Here is a 23254-nt window from a genome sequence, read left to right on the forward strand (position 1 = left end):
CAAAATGGAGGCTCTAGACCCTTCCAGAGCTGAGATATTGAAACTCAAAATTTCGACCAGAAAAAAAAACGACAGTGTTACCCCTTACGTTTTTTTTTTGGGTGCGAAAAAAAAGTTTCTGTAATCTTCTTGAAACTCTGGATTCTGATAGAGGGCCATGGGACTTACACCTGAGTGCAAAAATGGAGGCTCTAGACCCTTCCAGAGCTGAGATATTGAAACTCAAAATTTCGACCAGAAAAAAAAACGACAGTGTTACCCCTTACGTTTTTTTTTTGGGTGCGAAAAAAAAGTTTCTCCAATCTTCTTGAAACTCTGGATTCTGATAGAGGGCCATGGGACTTACACCTGAGTGCAAAAATGGAGGCTCTAAACCCTTCCAGAGCTGAGATATCGAAACTCAAAATTTCGACCAGAAAAAAAAACGACAGTGTTACCCCTTACGTTTTTTTTTTGGGTGCGAAAAAAAAAGTTTCTCCAATCTTCTTGAAACTCTGGATTCTGATAGAGGGCCATGGGACTTACACCTGAGTGCAAAAATGGAGGCTCTAGGCCCTTCCAGAGCTGAGATGTCGAAACTCAAAATTTCGACCAGAAAAAAAAACAACAGTGTTACCCCTTACGTTTTTTTTTGGGTGCGAAAAAAAAGTTTCTCCAATCTTCTTGAAACTCTGGATTCTGATAGAGGGCCATGGGACTTACACCTGAGTGCAAAAATGGAGGCTCTAAACCCTTCCAGAGCTGAGATATCGAAACTCAAAATTTCGACCAGAAAAAAAAACGACAGTGTTACCCCTTACGTTTTTTTTTTGGGTGCGAAAAAAAAAGTTTCTCCAATCTTCTTGAAACTCTGGATTCTGATAGAGGGCCATGGGACTTACACCTGAGTGAAAAAAAGGAGGCTCTAGACCCTTCCAGAGCTGAGATATCGAAACTCAAAATTACGACCAGAAAAAAAAATGACAGTGTTACCCCTTACGTTTTTTTTTTTTTGGGTGCGAAAAAAAAGTTTCTCCAATCTTCTCAAAACTATGGATTCTGATAGAGGGCCATGAGACTTAGACCTGAGTGCAAAAATGGAGGCTCTAGACCCTTCCAGAGCTGAGATATCAAAACTCAAAATTTCGACCAGAAATAAAAAACGACATTGTTACCCCTTACGTTTTTTTTTTGGGTGCGAAAAAAAAAGTTTCTCCAATCTTCTTGAAACTCTGGATTCTGATAGAGGGCCATGGGACTTATACCTGAGTGCAAAAATGGAGGCTCTAGACCCTTCCGGAGCTGAGATATCGAAACTTAAAATTTCGACCAGAAAAAAAAAACGACATTGTTACCCCTTACGTTTTTTTTTTGGGTGGAAAAAAAAAGTTTCTCCAATCTTCTTGAAACTCTGGATTCTGATAGAGGGCCATGGCACTTACACCTGAGTGCAAAAATGGAGGCTCTAGACCCTTCCAGAGCTGAGATATTGAAACTCAAAATTTCGACCAGAAAAAAAACGACAGTGTTACCCCTTACGTTTTTTTTTTTTGGGCGAAAAATTAAGTATCCCCAATGTTCTTGAAACTCTGGATTCTGATAGAGGGCCATGGGACTTACACCTGAGTGCAAAAATTGAGGCTCTAGACCCTTCCAGAGCTGAGATATCGAAACTCAAAATTTCGACCAGAAAAAAAACCAACAGTGTTACCCTTTACGTTTTTTTTGGGGGGTACGAAAAAAAAGTTTCTCCAATCTTCTTGAAACTCTGAATTCTGATAGAGGGCCATGGGACTTACACCTGAGTGCAACAATGGAGGCTCTAGACCCTTCCAGAGCTGAGATATTGAAACTTAAAATTTCGACCAGAAAAAAAACGACAGTGTTACCCCTTACGTTTTTTTTTTTGGGTGCGAAAAAAAAGTTTCTCCAATCTTCTTGAAACTCTGGATTCTGATAGAGGGCCATGGGACTTACACATGAGTGCAAAAATGGAGGCTCTAGACCCTTCCAGAGCTGAGATATTGAAACTCAAAATTTCGACCAGAAAAAAAAACTACAGTGTTACCCCTTACGTTTTTTTTTTGGGTGCGAAAAAAAAGTTTCTCCAATCTTCTTGAAACTCTGGATTCTGATAGAGGGCCATGGGACTTACACCTGAGTGCAACAATGGAGGGTCTAGACCCTGCCAGAGCTGAGATATCGAAACTCAAAATTTCGACCAGAAAAAAAAACGACAGTGTTACCCCTTACGTTTTTTTTTGGGGTGCGAAAAAAAAGTTTCTCCAATCTTCTTGAAACTCTGGATTCTGATAGAGGGCCATGGGACTTACACCTGAGTGCAAAAATGGAGGCTCTAGACCCTTCCAGAGCTGAGATACCGAAACTCAAATTTTCGACCAGAAAAAAAACGACAGTGTTACCCCTTACGTTTTTTTTTTTTGGGTGCAAAAAAAAAAAAATCTCCAATCTTCTCAAAACTCTGGATTCTGATAGAGGGCCATGAGACTTAGACCTGAGTGCAACAATGGAGGCTCTAGACCCTTCCAGAGCTGAGATATTGAAACTCAAAATTTCGACCAGAAAAAAAAACGACAGTGTTACCCCTTACGTTTTTTTTTTGGGGTGCGAAAAAAAAGTTTCTGTAATCTTCTTGAAACTCTGGATTCTGATAGAGGGCCATGGGACTTACACCTAAGTGCAAAAATGGAGGCTCTAGACCCTTCCAGAGCTGAGATATCGAAACTCAAAATTTCGACCAGAAAAAAAAACGACAGTGTTACCCCTTACGTTTTTTTTTTTGGGTGCGAAAAAAAAGTTTCTCCAATCCTCATGAAACTTTGGATTCTGGTAGAGGGCCATGGGACTTACACCTGAGTGCAAAAATGGAGGCTCTAGACCCTTCCAGAGCTGAGATATTGAAACTCAAAATTTCGACCAGAAAAAAAAACGACAGTGTTACCCCTTACGTTTTTTTTTGGGTGCGAAAAAAAGTTTCTGCAATCTTCTTGAAACTCTGGATTCTGATAGAGGACCATGGGACTTACACCTGAGTGCAAAAATGAAGGCTCTAGACCCTTCCAGAGCTGAGATATCGAAACTCAAAATTTCGACCAGAAAAAAAAAAAACGACAGTGTTACCCCTTACGTTTTTTTTTTGGGTGCGAAAAAAAGTTTATCCAATCTTCATGAAACTCTGGATTCTGATAGAGGGCCATGAGACTTAGACCTGAGTGCAACAATGGAGGCTCTAGACCCTTCCAGAGCTGAGATATTGAAACTCAAAATTTCGACCAGAAAAAAAAACGACAGTGTTACCCCTTACGTTTTTTTTTTGGGGTGCGAAAAAAAAGTTTCTGTAATCTTCTTGAAACTCTGGATTCTGATAGAGGGCCATGGGACTTACACCTAAGTGCAAAAATGGAGGCTCTAGACCCTTCCAGAGCTGAGATATCGAAACTCAAAATTTCGACCAGAAAAAAAAACGACAGTGTTACCCCTTACGTTTTTTTTTTTGGGTGCGAAAAAAAAGTTTCTCCAATCCTCATGAAACTTTGGATTCTGGTAGAGGGCCATGGGACTTACACCTGAGTGCAAAAATGGAGGCTCTAGACCCTTCCAGAGCTGAGATATTGAAACTCAAAATTTCGACCAGAAAAAAAAACGACAGTGTTACCCCTTACGTTTTTTTTTGGGTGCGAAAAAAAGTTTCTGCAATCTTCTTGAAACTCTGGATTCTGATAGAGGACCATGGGACTTACACCTGAGTGCAAAAATGAAGGCTCTAGACCCTTCCAGAGCTGAGATATCGAAACTCAAAATTTCGACCAGAAAAAAAAAAAACGACAGTGTTACCCCTTACGTTTTTTTTTTGGGTGCGAAAAAAAGTTTATCCAATCTTCATGAAACTCTGGATTCTGATAGAGGGCCATGAGACTTAGACCTGAGTGCAAAAATGGAGGCTCTAGACCCTTCCAGAGCTGAGATATTTAAACTAAACATTTCAACCAGAAAAAAAAACGACAGTGTTACCCCTTACGTTTTTTTTTTTGGGTGCGAAAAAAAAAGTTTCTCCAATCTTCTTGAAACTCTGGATTCTGATAGAGGGCCATGGGACTTACACCTGAGTGCAAAAATGGAGGCTCTAGACCCTTCCAGAGCTGAGATATTGAAACTCAAAATTTCGACCAGAAAAAAAAACGACAGTGTTACCCCTTACGTTTTTTTTTGGGGTGCCAAAAAAAAGTTTCTCCAATCTTCTTGAAACTCTGGATTCTGATAGAGGGCCATGGGACTTACACCTGAGTGCAAAAATGGAGGCTCTAGACCCTTCCAGAGCTGAGATGTCGAAACTCAAAATTTCGACCAGAAAAAAAAAACGACAGTGTTACCCCTTACATTTTTTTTGGGGGGTGCGAAAAACAAGTGACATAAATCAATGAATGAATGAATATGACTGAATGAATCATTCAAGACAACAAAACTCTGATTTCAGTTATGCGCATCATCCTCTATACACCTCGCTCGTGCATAGACAATTTGTGCGCAACTGCGCCTAGTCACGGTATCGGTATTGGAGAAAACAGCCTGCAGGGGACCAAAACCTTCAAAAATTGAGACAAAAAAAAAAAATCCCGATTAAAGCAATTATATATATATATATATAAAAAAAATCATTTGTTTTAATTTATAGAAACCTCATGAGTTGGGAAAATGTACTTTTATATTTTTCAGAAACATGAAACATAATTCAGGTCTGAGGGGGTTAATGTGATAAATCCACTAAAGATGAGCACACACACACACACACTGAGGCACTGCTCTTCGACACTGGACAGCAGATGTAACGAGCGCGCGGAATCCTAAACGACACGACAGAATGGATCCAGACAGAGAAGACCAAGTACTGGAGGACACTGTGTCGATCCTGGGTTTATTGTAGCCTATTACAACAATTAACTTCATGATTCACAGATATAGTTAGGAGTCTGTGTAAACTGTATTACTGCATTGAATTATTTATGCATACGCAGTCCTGTAGTTCTGACATTGCAGACAATAAGAGCATATGAATGCAGAGCTGAATAACGCAGTATTACTGAAGGTCCATGCTAATAAACAGAGCCTGACAGAATCTCGGTGCATTTTTAGTGCATTGAGTGTAATTCTCTGCGTTCAAACATGGTACAATGTGCTATCTCATTAAAAGCATTCATCATTAAATGAATCAAAGTAGTGGATAAACGAACACAAAAGGAGATGAATGTGCGCAGGTGCAAAAGACAAGGTAACAGCTCATAATAGAGCATGCATGCACACATAATGCATTATGATTGCGTGTAGAGTTAACAGAATTAAAATAAATGCTGTGAATCCACGCATGTGCAAAAGCGAGCGTCAGCTTTACACACACACACACACACACCTGCAAACCCAAGTTATGCACGCTTCTTCTCTCCTTGACAACTAATGAACTGACAGGATGAATTTAGCAACTCAACGAAGAGATACGCATCAGATATCATCATCATAATCATCAGATCCATTACTGAGAGCCGACGGCACAGACTGGGAATACGGTTACACTGGGAACGAGGGATGAGATGAGGAGAGAGATTACACGAAACAGAGATGGACAGACCGAGATGGAGAGATAACGGCCGGATATCTGTTCTCTGACCTCCACGTCTCTGAGGTGTTGCTGATCATCTGAACAAAGGGAATGTCCATGCGTCATTAAACTATCAAAAGTTGCATGAAGAAAATGGAGCTAGAAGATTTTATATATGATCTAAAAACATTTTCATGCAATAATCTCATTACTCATTATTCTAGATATACAATAATGCAGTGATTAACTAGTCAGAGCCAGAACAAAAATATTACGATGACATTAATTCATAATTTTATGATATTATCACCAGGTAGACATTCTATTGATGACATTTAAGAACATTTCCCTTTTTTGTACTGTATTCCAGTAAATATTATCATGAAGGATAAATACATTAAGCGATTATCGTCAGTTCTTTGATATTTTATTCCAGTAAAATGCAATTAATGCAGTAAAAGATTTTTACATCGATAGTCTGCCGTTATAGTTTATTTGCTTTTGGTGAACTGTGGAGTGTGTAAAACTGTTTTTAATGTCAGGCTAACGGTTACTGTTGACTATAGGCCTATAACTGGAACGACTGGATGAAGAGTTTTTAAATCTGTCTTTACTGTCAAATAACACACAGGCCCGATGTCCAAAACCCTGAACCACCCCTTGAAGGTAAAGTCTGGGAATATAAGCATTAGCTGCAGTCGTTTAGCATGTGTGTGTTTCACAGGATCAAATCTGAACACCAAATCCGTTCATTAAAACTTATAGTTTTTACTCTCAGATCTAGAAATGTTTACAGACAAATGTTCCCTGAACTCGAGCTCTCGCGCTCCGAATCATCAAAACTCAGTCCTCTGCTGTGAGTTATAAAATATAAATCAACAAACATGTTAATAATTAATGCAAACCAATGAAAAGCCCGTTCTATGTAGAGCTCATGTTCACAGCAAAAATGTGCTTGTACGGATTTTAAAACCCCCAAAGATAAGGGAGAATATGATAGAACTAAACATCTGTGATCTTTCTAATGAACAGCATTGCTGTGAACAGGGCAGAGACAGGTCCTCATTAAAACAGCTCATAATAAAACATACAATGTGAAAAATAATAAGAGCAACAGAACAGATGAAGATTATTTAACATCTTTGATGGTCTGAGACTTCATGCGCTGATGAGGATGCGATTGATTTTGCTGTTGGTTATATTTTGCACATTTATTCACTACCGATTTGGATTTGGGAAAAAATTATTCTTATATTCATCAAGGACGCGTTAAATTGATCTAAAGTGACTGTAAAGACATTTATAATGTTATAAAAGATTGTATTTCAAATAAATGCTGTTCTTTTGAACTTTCTATTCATCAAACTATCCTGAAAAATAAAACATATTTCAGGTTCCACCAAAATATGAAGCAGCAGAAATACTTTCAACATTGATTATAATCATAAATATTTTTTATGAGCAGCAAATCATCATATAGGCTTTTACATGGTTTTATAAAAAAGTCTGGAGAAAATGCATTTTGAGAACAATTAAGAACATCTCCTCCAGGCAAATTATCATTCATTAATTATCATTTTCTGTACTACAAAGTGACACTGATGCTAAAAAAATCATAAATTAAACTTTACTATATATTCACATAGATAGATAGTCATTTTAAAATATTCAAAAACATTATAAAATAAAATATTATAAAATTTCAAAGATATTACTGTATTTTTGTTTTTAAAAAGCAGCTGGTGAGCAAAAGAGACTTGCTCGAAAGCATTAAACAATCGTTCTGACCCAAAACGTTTAAGTAGGCTACACAAATGTACATGTAGCCTATCATTGTTTCTGTCAGTATTTTCGTGACAAAATTCACCAAGTATGACATAAAATGAACTCTGATTATGTATGTTACTTATATATGACGTACAATCATAAAATGTTAAGCATATTATAAATTACAAGCAAGACCAGGCAAGTTTATTTATAAAGCACATAATATTCACAATATTATAGCTACACTGTGTAACTCTTTTAGTTTATTAGCTAAAAACACTTAGTTCTTTCGAAAATATATGTGCTCATTAATGTATATTTACTTCGTTCAAGTAATAAAGTAGCATATTCTCGTGACTGTACGGTAATATGCCATTGAAAATACATACGGGTAAGTAGTTCTAATGTCGCTCTCCGTGTTGCCCCTCCATCTTGAAAGTACAATAGCCAAAGAGGGACATATCCGTTAATTCAAGCTTCGCCTTTCGCGTTTATGTTTGAGTTAACACTAATGGACGAGGTCGAACCGGAAGCCATATTAATCTAGGACTACATTGGCCACCGTAGGAGTTAAAACGAAATCGAAATTGAAAGGAACAGAAACTAATATTCACTGGATGGTGGTATATCTTTTCACCGCTAGATGGGAGTAAAAATCACACAGTGTAGCTTCAAATAAAAATGCTTTCCAAAAAAATATGTCAAAATAATTATGAAATTATCAAAACAGATGCATAAGAAATAAAAAAAAATATTATACAAGCTTCTCTTCAAGTCTGAAAAAATGCATTTTGACATTTTGATAACAATTAAGCAATTTTCCATGCAAATTATCATCAATGTAATGAGAATATTTTGTACTACTTTATTCCAGTAAAAATAGAAAATCTGAAAATGTAAACAGATGCATAAGAAATCTAAATAATATGATCTAATCTTCTCTTGACATCTGATAGGATGCAGCACCTGTTATTTCACATGGTTTAATAATAAAGGTGTAAATGCACAGTAAAGCTGCTCTTCCTGAGGACGCTTCGGTTCGGACAGGATTGAAATGACAAATAGTGTCTAGAAAACAATGAAAACCAGTGTGTGTGTGTGTGTGTCAATAACCTGTAAAAGTGGAGTGTGTGACCTGAGCATCGTCCCTCGAGTGTGTTCACTTCAAGCTGAGTGATCGAAAAACACACACTGGATCAGACAGGTCATGCAGGGGTCACGCCAGGGGTCACTGTCGAACTGGTTGAAGTATCTTTACTGGCACTTTTGATCAATTTAATGCATCCCTGCTGAATAAAAAGTGTTAATTTCTTTCCAAAAGTATAAAAAACTGACCTCAAACTCTTGTTAACATTTGGCTAAAAAATTGCTTCACTTTTGTTTTTCTTCAAACTTGTAGCGGTTTAACTAAATTATGACGGTGTATGAAAAATCACATCTGATATTCTGAATCATTCACTACACTGGAAATGAAAGGTCAAGGAAAACACATTGCATTGTGTACCGTATATAGAAAAGAAACTTTCCGTTAACAAATTAATTAATTTTTCACTGTAGCATTTTTACCGTTAAAATCAGATTATTTTTTTACAGTTATTTTTTATTTTTTGCGCTCACCTCGGGCTGTTATATCCCTGAAGACGTGACACTGTTCTCTGGATCAGAAAGCCTAGAGCTCAAGAGAGCGCATTAAAGTGCAGAACGGAGGCTGTTCAGGGATCAGTGTATTTATGGCTTCGTCTCTATGAATAGGAATATGATCCTCTGATCGGTTTTGCTTTTTAACATTCACTTCACAATCACGGTCATTCGTTATGAATATCTGTGAGTATTAGAATTGTGTTATATAAAGTTGCAATTTGATGTTATAAGGTCAGAATTAGGACTATCAATTATACAAAAAAGAAAAGAAAAAAATCCGAATTGCAAGGAAACGTTTGAATGATGAGAGGTGAGAATTGGTTGATATAAACTTGCAATTGTGAGTAAAAAGTCATGATTGTGAGAAAAGTCAAAATTGTGAGTAAAAAGTCATAATTGTGAGTAAAGTCATAATTGTGAGAAGTCACAATTGTGAGTTAAAAATTCTTAATTGTGAGAAAAGTCAATTGTGAGTAAAACATTAACTGTGAGGAAAAAATTAATTGAGTAAAGTCATAATTGTAAGGAAAAAAATTAATTGTGATTAAAAGATTAACTGAGGAAAAAATGAATTGTGAGTAAAGTCATAATTGTGAGGGAAAAAAATAATTGTGAGTAAAAAATTAATTGTGAGGAAAAAATTAATTGTGAAAGTCAAAATTGTGAGAAAAGTCATAATTGTGAGTAAAGTCATAATTGTGAGGGAAAAAAATAATTGTGAGTAAAAAATTAATTGTGAGTAAAAAAATAATTGTGAAAGTCAAAATTGTGAGGGAAAAAATAATTGTGAGTAAAAAATTAATTTTGAAAGTCAAAATTGTGAGTAAAGTCATAATTGTGAGGGAAAAAAATAATTGTGAGTAAAAAATTAATTGTGAGGAAAAAATTAATTGTGAGTAAAGTCATAATTGTGAGGGAAAAAATAATTGTGAGTAAAAAATTAATTGTGAAAGTCAAAATTGTGAGAAAAGTCATAATTGTGAGAAAAGTCATAATTGTAAGTAAAAATAATTGTGATGAAAAAATTAATTGTGAGGGAAAAAAATAATTGTGAGTAAAAAATTAATTGTGAGTAAAAATTTAATTGTGAAAGTCAAAATTGTGAGAAAAGTCATAATTGTGAGAAAAGTGATAATTGTGAGAAAAGTGATAATTGTGAGAAAAGTCATAATTGTAAGTAAAGTCACAATTGTGAGTAAAAAGTCTTAATTGTGAAAAAAGCTTTACACACACTTAGAGCGACCATGGCGTGAACGCAGCAATATCAAGAACTGAAGTGAAACAAAATAAAAAATACATTAAAACCATTTAAAAACATTTTTAAACACCAAAACCAACTAAACATGAGAAAAGCATGTGAAATTACATTCCAGACGAACCTTCAAAGCCTTTAAAGCTCCAGAGAACATATTAAAGCTCAGAACTGATGGATTCAGCGCTTCGTCTCCCATGAATATGAAGTTCTTAACATTCACTTCACAGTCACGATTATTCATGAACATCGGCGGGCAGAAATATGAATGAAGCTGCGCTGAGGTCAGCGTGTTCAGAGGACGGGAAGAGTTCAGAAACGCAGGATCTGTTCGTGTCACGAGTCATTAGTGAGTTACACTCAACACACAGAACCTTTCATAATCCAGATCACTCTTCAACACACACACACACGCTAAACAGCAGGTTTCAAACATCAGGAAGATGGGGAAAATGATGAGTTGGAAGGAAGTGGAGATTGAGGCAGTGATAGGGTGTGAGAGAGGAGAGGGAACGGAGGATGAGGAAGATAAAGAGCGGATGCTGTTTTCTCACTCCAATTTCCTGATCTCTCCAGTTCTGGTAATCCACATGTGTTTTAATCTTCGGTTTAACTGCGGTTGTCAGGACTCAGTCCAGTTTCAGCTTCAGATTCTGACAGGAGTGTGTGTCACCGACCCTCAGGTGTTTGTTACTTGCAAAAAATTAAAAGTTCTGCTGAAACTGATATTTGCACTTAGTAGATGATTCTAGACATTCATGATCAGTACCTTTTACTTTTGGCCAACAAAAATTCTGATCATCATATATTCAGCACTGCACGGGTTAACTATTCACTAAAACTATTAAAAAGCATTAATGTTGATTAAAATAAAGCTGAAATAGAGTAAATATTAGATGAATGAAAATTCAAATGGGGCTTTCGCAACAGGTTTTAAGATATTTAAATATTTAAGAAAATGATTAACTCAATAATAATAATAATACTAAAACTGATTTAAAACTAAAACTGAAATAAAAATGAATTAAAACCATTTAGAAATATTTTAACACCCTAAAAGTAATACATGTGAGAAAAAACATAGAACAAAAGTACTACAAATTAAACTAATAACTAAAATAAAAGAAAATTATATATATATTTATATCACTGTAAAAAAATATTGATGGTTTAACTTAAAAAAGTAAGTAACCTGGTTGCCTTAAAATTTTAAGTTAAATGAACTGGAAAAAGAAAACGAGTTAATACAATGAAGGAGATTAATTTAACCATCAGAAACTCAAAATTATATGTTATCTGAACTAAATAAATTATTTAAGTTGATTTGACAAAAGAAAAAATATTGTGATTACTACACTGTAAAAAAAAATTGTTGGTTTAACTTAAAAAAGTAAGTAACGTGGGTTGCCTTAAAACTTTAAGTTGATTGAACTGGAAAAAGTGAGTTAATACAATGAAGTAGATTAATTTAACCATCAGAAACTCAAAATAATAAGTCATCTCAACTAAATAAAGTTGCTTTGACAAAAGAAAATGATAACAAATCTTGAAAATATTTTTTACAGTGTACATACATACATGCATGTAAAAAACTATAATAGAATTAATTTAATTCTAAATTAACATGCCCATGCACAGAGACTGCATCATTTACATTTTTTTTTTTATTGTGGCGTGCTTAATAATACCAGATATTAAAATTATCCCCCAAATAAGCCCCCAAATTAATGCAAAATGTTATTTTATCATTTTTTAATAGTACGACACTAAACTATAATTGACTGTCAGTGTCTCTTATCATTTTCTCGCATAATAAAATAATTTCAACCTAAATCAACAAATTATGTGCATTGGTTTATTTGGCAGGTACACCCGAATGTAATAAGAATAATTTACATTTAGACAGTCTCCGTCACAAACTCTGGGTGATAAAAGACGAGTCCGAGTTTCTGTGTTCGTTCAGTTTTGACATTACTATGCATGTACTAGCAAGCTCAGCTGAAGAAACGGACACGACATTCAGGAAGCAAAACCATTTATTATCATCAAGTACAAGAATATCAAACGAACAGAGAGAATTCGTCTCGGGTAACTTCGTCACGACAAAGACACTCGACAGCAAAGATCTTCCCCTCGCAGTCCCTGTTTTAATATCGTATTCGTCCGATTGTTCGTGATTGTTCTGAGGGGGAGGAGTTTGTACACCTGTCAATCAGCAACCCGGCCACTCTGATTGGTCAAAATGCGAGTTCTAGCTCCTCCCACTACTGCCAGTTAAAGCTCCGACCTATGAGCCGGAAGAAGTTCAGGTTGTGTTGGCGTAAATACGAACGCAGTTGACGGAGAACCGCGTCGTTAACCGGAGGATGAGGACGTCCTTTAGACTCATGAAGGCATCGCTCAAGTCCATCACTACGGATGCAATAGAAGCCTTTGGTTTGGTTAAAGTAGAAGTTGGACGCCACGATCCGCGGCGGGAGATGGAGGAAGCGTTCGACTCGCTGGAGCTCGGGCAGCGGGTCGTGGATCAGCGTGTCCCCGTCCACAATGTGGATCTGCTCGAGAGGAAAGTGCTGGAGCCAGTTCCTCATGTGCACGTCGTAAAGACTTCGCTGGATGGCTTTGTAGCGCGTGTTGAGCGCGCCGTTCTTCACCAGCATGTTCTCGATGGCCTGAACGGGCTTGTGGTTCTCCAGCCGGTTGAAGTAGACCTGCGTGTAATCCGAGATGACTCTCTCCGTTGGGTCTCTGAGGATCAGCAAGAGTCTGATGGACGAGTTCATGGCGTGGATCCGCGCGGGAGCGACCGGAGACGTGAAATACCCCGGCGTCTTCTCCACCGTGATCTGGTGAGGGAACGAATACGGCATTTGTTCGCGATACCAATCGAAGCCTTTGGCGTAGTTCTCGTCCCAGTCGAAGAAGTGGACTTCAGTGGCGGCCGCTGCCACTTCGGGATGGATATCCAGCATTTCCAGCAACGCTCTCGTTCCTCCTTTCCGAACGCCGACGATGATGCTGTGAGGAGCGTGTTTGCTGGTTCCTGGAGGCGGGATCAAAGAAGGGGTGAACGTCTCGTTTCCAGGGTTTTCCGGCACCGGAGTCACTTGGATGAACTCGGGAGGAGCGGCGTACGTCCGGAGGACCAGGAACAACGCGTAACTCAGAAGATTAGCCATGGAGAGGGTTGGAGAGGATAAACGGCGGGTTGTGTTGAAGATGCGACGGTGTGTGTTCAGTCAAGCGATGGCGGGTTCTTCGAGCTGGGCGTTCAGGGACGAGGTGTGGCCACCGGTCCAAAGTGCATCTGGAAAACACAAAGAAGATAAGTTAATAATAAGACATGCACATAAACTACAACACTACAATTTCCTCAGCAGAGGCTGTGATTGGATGACTGGATGACAGCGGACCAATGGCATCGCATGATCTCTAATGTTGGTTTGTTGGTTCTGAATCGCCGAGTCATTTATATGATGGAGGGAAAGAGATTGCAGAAACATACACTTTTATTAATGATATTTTGTGCATATTTTGCATCTGGAAAACACAAAGAAGTAAAGATAAGTTAATAATTAGTAGGGATGGACCAATATGACAATTTTGGACGATACCGAAAACCGATAACCGATAATTCTTTATATTCGAAAGCCGATAACCGATATATTGGCTGATAAATCAAAATCCAAATTTCTAAAAAGAGCCTAGATACAAAAACAAACGTCTCCACCATTAAAAGCCAAAATACAAACACAATTATGATATTCTCATTATATATATTTATGTAGCCGATATGACAGATTTGCGCTGCACATGTTGGACTTTAACTGGATTTCTATCATATTTCAAGCAATTTAAAACCATCATGTTGAACAGTCTCTCAGCTGGAGGAAATAATACATTATTTATCGGCTTAATTTTCTTGTCGGGCCGAAAACATTAAAAATGATCATATTTCGGCCGATACCGATACGATGGCCGATATATTGTGCATCCCTAATAATAAACTAAAGCACATAAACTACGATAGAAACATGTTAACAGAATAAATCCCTCAAAACCACATGTGACTTTTCCTCAGCAGAGGCTGTGATTGGATGACTGGATGACAGCGGACCAATGGCATCGCATGATCTCTAGTGTTGATTTGCTGGTTCTGAAACACCGAATCATTTATGATGGAGGGAAAAAGAGATTGCAGAAACATACACTTTTATTACTGATATTTTGCGCATTTTTTGCATCTGGAAAACACAAAGAAGTAAAGATAAGTTAATAATAAGTAGGGATGGACCAATGTGACAATTTTGGCCGATACCGATAACCGATAATTCTTTATATTTGAAAGCCGATAACCGATATATTGGCTGATAAATCTAAATCCAAATTTCTATATAATTTCTAAAAAGAGCCTAGATACAAAAACAAACGTCTCCACCATTAAAAGCCAAGATACAAACACAATTATGATATTCTCATTATATATATTTATGTAGCCGATATGACAGATTTGCGCTGCACATGTTGCACTTTAACTGGATTGTCCTTTTAAAGTGATTTCTATCATATTTCAAGCAATTTAAAACCATCATGTTGAACAGTCTCTCAGCTGGAGGAAATAATACATTATTTATCGGCTTCAATATATCGGCTAAATTGAAGCATTAAAAATGATCATATTTCGGCCGATACCGGTACGGTGGCCGATATATTGTGCATCCCTAATAATAAAGCACATAAACTACGATAGAAACATGTTAACAGAATAAATCCCTCAAAACCACATGTGACTTTTCCTCAGCAGAGGCTGTGATTGGATGACTGGATGACAGCGGACCAATGGCATCGCATGATCTCTAATGTTGGTTTGCTGGTTCTGAAACGCCGAGTCATTTATGAAGGAGGGAAAAAGAGATTGCAGAAACATACACTTTTATTACTGATATATTTAGTGCATTTTTTGCATCTGGAAAACACAAAGAAGTAAAGATAAGTTAATAATTAGTAGGGATGGACCAATGTGACAATTTTGGCCGATACCGATAACCGATAATTCTTTATATTTGAAAGCCGATAACCGATATATATTGGCTGATAAATCTAAATCCAAATTTCTATATAATTTTTAATAAAGAGCCTAATTACAAAAACAAAAGTCTCCACCATTAAAAGCCAAGATACAAACACAATTATGATATTCTCATTATATATATTTATGTAGCCGATATGACAGATTTGCGCTGCACATGTTGCACTTTAACTGGATTTTCCTTTTAAAGTGATTTCTATCATATTTCAAGCAATTTAAAACCATCATGTTGAACAGTCTCTCAGCTGGAGGAAATAATACATTATTTATCGGCTTAATTTTCTTGTCGGGCCGAAAACATTAAAAATGATCATATTTCGGCCGATACCGATACGGTGGCCGATATATTGTGCATCCCTAATAATAAAGCACATAAACTACGATAGAAACATGTTTACAGAATAAATCCCTCAAAACCACATGTGACTTTTCCTCAGCAGAGGCTGTGATTGGATGACTGGATGACAGCGGACCAATGGCATCGCATGATCTCTAATGTTGGTTTGCTGGTTCTGAAACGCCGAGTCATTTATGATGGAGGGGAAAAGAGATTGCAGAAACGTACACTTTTATTACTGATATTTTGTGCATATTTTGCATCTGGAAAACACAAAGAAGTAAAGATAAGTTAATAATTAGTAGCGATGGACCAATGTGACAATTTTGGCCGATACCGATAACCGATAATTCTTTATATTTGAAAGCCGATAACCGATATATTGGCTGATAAATCTAAATCCAAATTTCTATATAATTTTTGATAAAGAGCCTAATTACAAAAACAAAAGTCTCCACCATTAAAAGCCAAGATACAAACACAATTATGATATTCTCATTATATATATTTATGTAGCCGATATGACAGATTTGCGCTGCACATGTTGCACTTTAACTGGATTTCTATCATATTTCAAGCAATTTAAAACCATCATGTTGAACAGTCTCTCAGCTGGAGGAAATAATTATTTATCAGCTTAATTTTCTTGTCGGGCCGAAAACATTAAAAAATTATCATATTTCGGCCGATACCGATACGGTGGCCGATATATTGTGCATCCCTAATAATAAAGCACATAAACTACGATAGAAACATGTTAACAGAATAAATCCCTCAAAACCACATGTGACTTTTCCTCAGCAGATGAATTGGATGACAGCGGACCAATGGCATCGCATGATCTCTAATGTTGGTTTGCTTGTTCTGAAATACAGATTTTCGTCATTTATGATCAAGGGAAAGAGATTGCAGAAACGTACACTTGTATTACTGATACTGATATTTTACACCAGTTACCTAGGAAGTCACAATTTTTTTCTCTTGAACACATTGGATGGAAACGCTGCTTCATTCACGAGTGATTTATGCAATATTACAGTTTTATGAATAAGTTAAAATTTGCAACTTTAAATGGAAAACTTAGCTATGTATGTTTTCCTCTTTTTACTTGCAAATCATTACCACTCAAATCTATATTTGTAAAAAAAAAAAAGATTAAAATGTCTTTAAATGTGTAATTTGCTAATTCAATGCTCTACTTAGCGCTGAATCAGTGTTATTTTAGATATCATTATAGGTTTCATCAATTTCCCTGTTAAATTATTTTATTAATTTACATTTAGTCATTTGCAGACGCTTTTATCTGAGGACTAAACCATACAAATCATCGTGAAGAGGCAATAATAACAAAAGGAGTGCTCAAAATACAAAGTTCAAACATTGCTCAGAGTAGCATAAACCAGGCAAGTGAGGATTTAAAGAATTAATATATATATATATATATATATATATGTTAAGTGCTCACGGACGCACTTCTGAGTCACATTATCCCTATTTATTCAATGTCATGCTGATCCAAGACCCTCCTGAGAAAATGTGACCAAAATTATTCAGGTTTCCTCCAAATAGATCCAATATTCAAGCCAGTTAAATAGTTTGTATCTGATTTGCAACTTAGATCAAATAGACTCTGAGCATGCATGCAACATCACTAAATCCAGGCTCAAAAATATTAGTATTAATGGTAAAACATATTAAGTTATAAGTTATCAAAGTTAATAATGTTAGTAAAAATGTAACAAACCCATCAAAAACGTAATCCTAAAAAATATAGATGATAAACATGGAATTTAACATATTGATATATTATTACATTGTTAAAGATTTATGAAGTCAATGGTTTAGACATACTTTTTGATGATTAACATTTAAATTGAGTCATGAAAAATGAAAGCAAAAAAAAATTGGGGGAGAAATGAAACCTATAAGGTTAGTTTTATAAGAGACTGAACAAGCACTAGATATCCAGCACTAACTGAGCGAAGGAAGGCGTAGATCGCTTCAGTGGACTTAAAGAAAAGCCAAGGTCAAAATCACAGGAACGCAGTGAGACGAGGAGGGATATGAGAGCGAAACGGGGAGAAATCCTCTAAAGGACTCGCTGATTGAGTTCAAAGTATCCCATGCAAATATGCCGAATCACAAACATCTCCTGACCTTTACGCTTCATCAGATTCCAAAGACACAGTTAACAGACTCTCTTACACAGACCAAACAGCCCAGGCCTCCAGTCACAATACTCCGGCAGGGAAAGGTCACTTCCATGGCATTTACCCGCCGCTCTCCGAACTGATTAAAGCTTGTAACTCTATTACAGATTACAGCCATCTGCACTCTTTCACTGAGACACCATTACACCGGCTCTGAGAACACATCATCCAAACTAAAGTCAAGTCAAGTAGATAATAATCACGTATTAATCATGTTGTTTTATGAATCGCCACTTCAAACCGCTATTCGCTGGTCAAGCTGGTTTACTTTCAATAAAACACCTTAGAATTACAAAACAAGGGTGGAAAACACTGCAGAATCCTGTCACACACACACACACACACACACGCATCTTACGGTGTAATGTCACGCAAATAAATAAAACTCTTCACGACAAGCTCTTCACCTGAGAAAAGTAGAGTTTAACTTGAAATAGTGAGAAATGGCTATTGAAAAGAAGTAACAACAATAATACAATGTTTTAAGGAATATCACACAATTTTAAAAGTAGAAGTAAACTATACCAAAAATGATGTTCAAATGTTGTACTATTTTTTTGTAGATTAAATTGTTAGATTTATACATTTGTTTGATTAAATCATAACAAAGAATACAGAAAATTACAGAATTTCTTAAAAAATAAAACATATTTCTTACACTGAAAAAAATAATATGCTTTATCTAATCAATAAAATTGTGGCAACATATTACAAGCAATATTATTAATTAATTTGTACAAATTAGAATTAATTAGAATATTAATTTGGTTAACTATTACTCAATTCTAATTTGTTCAATTTAATAAATAATATTGCTTGTAATCTGTTGCCACAATTTTATTGATTAGATAAGCATATTCATTTTTACAGTGTAGAGCCCAATTTTTATTTTTATTTTTTTTTTCAATTTTCATGAAGACAACCTACATGCACAATGACACCAAACAGTAACTATACAGTAGTACGGCTAAATATATTTCTTAAGCAATATCATTGTACAGAGCCCAATTTTTAATAAAATATTGATTTAAGAATTTGATTGGACATCACCATTTATGATGATTAAAATCGAATTAAACCATTCATAAGAGAATGGGAAACAAATTAGACATTTCATGGAGCCGTAGAGAGTTATTAAATTGTTAAAGTTGGGCAAATTAAATTTTTGATTATTAACATTTAATCAAACCATTAAAAATGGAATGAAAAGTTCAAAGAGAAAACATGGAATTTGGGAAATATAATAATAATAATTTCATAGTGCTCTATTTTAAAATTGTAATAAATTGTTGATTTTTTTTAAGTTTTATTAATTAAAATTGATCAGACATCTTTTTTTGAGTACTAACATTTAAATAAAATTAGAATTAATAAATAAAATAAAATGATACAAACAAAATTGAATCCAGGAAATTAAAAACAGAAAAAAAACATGGAATTTGGGAAAAATAAAATGGATTTAACTAACTAACTAACTAACTAACTAAGTAACTAACTAACTAACTAACTAACTAACTAACTAACTAACTAACTAACTCACACAAACACACACACACACACACACACTCACTTACTTACTCTCACACACACACACACACTCTCTCTCTCTCCCTCTCCCTCTCTCTCTCTCTCTCTCCTGATGTCTGTGATGAAACAGTAGAAGAGCTGAAGGCCTGATGCTAACAGCGAGTGACTGTCTAAACCAATCAGGCTCACGGGAGCCAATGACACCAGCACGTTTCCAGCATTAGATACCACAGAAAAAACAACATCTCGCTTCATTTGCACTTTACTTTCAATGCAAATACATTTCCAGGGAAAGCATGAGCTGATAAAATGAAAAACTTCAATGCACTGTAAGTCACTTTAAAAGTAGCCTACTATAAATGACTTGCATTGTATGGACATAAACCTTTAATACATAATATTACAGATATGTTTTCATATGTTTAGAACCAAATGAGTCGGCATAAGACAAAAAACAAGAGTTGACCCTAATGGTCAGAAGAATTTAAAGACTCATAGCTTCCAAAAAAATTACAGAAATTTAATACATTAATTAACGAAATAAGTAAAATAACATTACAATCAAGTAATAGTCAAGTATATAATAAATGAATTAAATAAAAACATGTTATCTATCCTGTAACGTCAGTGGTATTCAATTTAAAAAAAATCCTACATTTTTGTGGGATTGAAACTGTAAAATTGTCAAATCTTTACTGTTCGTATCACTGTGCATCAAAGTGCTGAGGAAGATTTAGATATGCTAATGAGCGTTTAGTTTCTGACCAATCAGAGCAGAGCAGCTCTCAGAGAGGCGGAGTTTAGAGAGACTGAAGCGGTTCAGACTCTGACGCTGCAGTGGAAATAAAGTGTTTCTGACATCAGATGCGTGTGAACCTGTTGTAGGAGATGCCTCAACAACATTAGGAACCTTTAATAGCACAATACAATTACATTTACAGATATTGAGTGCTAAACATGCCATTACAGTCCTAACATCGCTTTTCCACAGTCGCACACGTCTCTGCTTCCGTCAGCTGGATCTATTTCCAGAAGCAATGTGTTAGCGGCTCTTGATGTATTCCTCTGTCTGCACACTACGAGTCTCTGACTACAGCTCAGATGATGAATGTGTGTGTTGACGCATACACACACACACACGTGTGTCGAGCTACAGGTCTCTCCACGGGACACAAAGAGCCACTAATTACCCAAAGCGCCCGCTTCTGTCTGAGTCTCGGCGTTTCTTCGAGACGAGATGAAACCGCGGGGAGTGTGACGCTTAGCAGAGCCTCTTCTGAGCGATTAGCATAAAACAATAATTAATCCAATGAAGCCTGATACTAGTGCTCTTTCCCACAGTATCACAACTGTTTTTACAGCCGATAAGGAGGATTTGTGGAGACGAGCGGTGCGAGACGATAGATAACACGAGACGAACTGAAACATTAACACTTCTCTCGCTGTAACACCAGGAAACGTGACGCCCAACGAACAGGTCTGATAATTACACTCACGGAGTCGTTCTAAGGTTCGTTATTACGGAAGCCCTGAACCACAACGTAAAAAAAAAAAAAAAAAATCTAGCATTTCGAGATTAAAGTCGAAACTTTTCAACTTTAATCTAAAAAAAAAAATTGTAAAAAAAGTTAAAAAAAATTTTTTTTTTAGCATTTCGGGATTAAAGTCGAAACATTTCGACTTTAATCTAAAAATGATTGTAAAAAAAAAAAGTTTTAAAAAAAATCTAGCATTTCGAGATTAAAGTAGAAAAGTTTTGACTTTAATCTAAAAAAAAAAACTAATTGTAAAAAAAAGTAAAAAAAAAAATCTAGCATTTCGAGATTAAAGTTGAAACATTTCGACTTTAATCTAAAAAAAAAATGTTAATAAAAGTTAAAAAAAAACTAGCATTTCGAGATTAAAGTCGAACCGTTTCGACTTTAATCTCGAAATGCTAGATTTTTTTTTTTAACAATTGGTTTTTTTTTTTTAGATTAAAGTCTAAACGTTTCGACTTTAATCTCGAAATGCTAGATTTTTTTTTTTTAACAATTGGGTTTTTTTTTTAGATTAAAGTCTAAACGTTTCGACTTTAATCTCAAAATGCTAGATTTTTTTTTTTTACATTATTTTTTTATATTGCGGTTCAGGGCTTCTGTACGTTATAGTGTAAAAAAGTTTTTTTAAGTTATTAAAATCTTTACAGTTGATTTTTTCCCAAATATCATTTTATGTTTTTAAGTTAATTTTTCTGGATTCCACTTCCTCCCCATCTCATTCAATTTTAGTTATCTAAATAATTATTTAAAATATTAATAAATTGATGCAAATTGTATATTTAATTTATTAATAATTTAATTTTAAGGGCCTTCAAAAAAATTGTATTTATTTAAATATTTATTCAAATTCTGTTTTATTTTCCACAAATTATGTAATCTTTCTGGATTTTGTTAATTAAAAAAAAATTAATGCACACCTGATCCATTGAATTCGTAGAATCTTTACAAATTATTATAATACAATACAAATTACAATACATTTATGATTTACTGTTAAAATTAAAACACGGAAGAAAAATTGTGATATTCATTAACAAATTTCTAATTTATTCATATTTTAATAGCAGTCTTTTTGCGCTTTAATTTTTACACACACACACACACACACACACACACTATTTAACATCTACTATTGTCATGTTGTGGTTTTGTCTTTGTCTTTGTATTATTAGTGGTTCCCTGTCTATTGAGTTTTCCAGGTGTTTCCTATTGTCCACGCCCCCTTGTTACCTTGTTAAGTTTGCTTGTCTCATTATTTAAGCCCTGTGTTTATGTCTTAGTTTGTGAGTTGTTGTACGTGTGAGGTCGATGTTTGTCACTCCTGTTTCTGAGTCCTGAGCCCTGTTTCTGAATCTTTGTTAAAAGATGTAGTTTGTCTAAATAAAGCCTCTACACTGCGTTTGGATCCAGCCTCCTTCCTGTTTCTGCCACATTTAGGCACCGGCATCACAACTATACTATGTAAAATCTTTTTTGTTGTTTTCTTTTAGTTGAATTGTGACCTAAAATATGACCAGAAATGTTCAGATAAAGTGTAAAAATATAAGAGGCTTAGTGAATATTCACACACAATATAGTTTATATCCAAAATTTGACATTTCTATGACTGGATTCTGCGATTCTGTCCATTTTTTCCACAACACACAAGGTTCTTTATGGTGGAAAACGTTCTTTAGATTACGGTTAATAAAAGTTATTATAACTTTTCAGAACAAAGAAACTGTTCACTGAAAGGTTCCCCTTTATTTTTAACACACACACGCGTGTGCTGATGCCCTGCGGTGAGACTCCGGGGGTTCGGCGCTCCAGCCGGATGAGGAGGAGCTGGAGGATCATGGGAGGAAGAGTGTGTATCAGGACACTGCAGTTCTGCGCTCTCATCAGAAGGGATGATGGGACACACACACACACACACACACTCAGACTCAGTAAAGCTCATTCTCCTCTGCTGGCGCTTTACTCCTGCACTCTTTCTGTCACTCACACTAACGGAGCACCTCTTATATTTTTACACTTTTTCTTAACATTTCTGGTCATATTTTTAGGTCAGATCTCACAAACAAAAGAAAAAGATATTAAATAGTAATAAAAAAGGATTTTTGCTCAGAAAAATGTTTTGAAAGTATGTGTATGTGTGTGGCAGGGGTTAGTTGAGTGACTGTGTGTTCCTTATTTAACCACTAGAGGGCCAAAAGTTACATAGTGTACCTTTAATATGAAACTAAAAAAAGATCTTTATGCTCCATAATAAAAATTGTCATTTTTTAATTTCAATATCACTTTATTTAAAATCAATTTTG

At 35.6% G+C, this 23254-nt stretch overlaps 1 protein-coding gene across 2 annotated transcripts in view; it reads right to left on the reverse strand.

Annotated features, from left to right (window-relative positions):
- Positions 1–12268: 12268 nt before the first annotated feature.
- The window catches only part of hs3st1l1 (heparan sulfate (glucosamine) 3-O-sulfotransferase 1-like1), a 49389-nt gene continuing 38403 nt past the window's right edge, over positions 12269–23254 (reverse strand). For both annotated transcript variants that reach the window (XM_039648425.2, XM_089116715.1), the window contains exon 2: positions 12269–13557. In XM_039648425.2, the coding sequence (XP_039504359.1) occupies positions 12515–13429 (915 nt within the window). In that variant the 5' untranslated portion in view covers positions 13430–13557 and the 3' untranslated portion in view covers positions 12269–12514. The remainder of the gene's footprint in view (positions 13558–23254) is intronic.

The sequence above is a fragment of the Pimephales promelas genome, chromosome 11 (genome assembly GCF_988280905.1).
Source record: "Pimephales promelas chromosome 11, fPimPro1.hap1.1, whole genome shotgun sequence".
Lineage (NCBI taxonomy): Eukaryota > Metazoa > Chordata > Actinopteri > Cypriniformes > Leuciscidae > Pimephales > Pimephales promelas.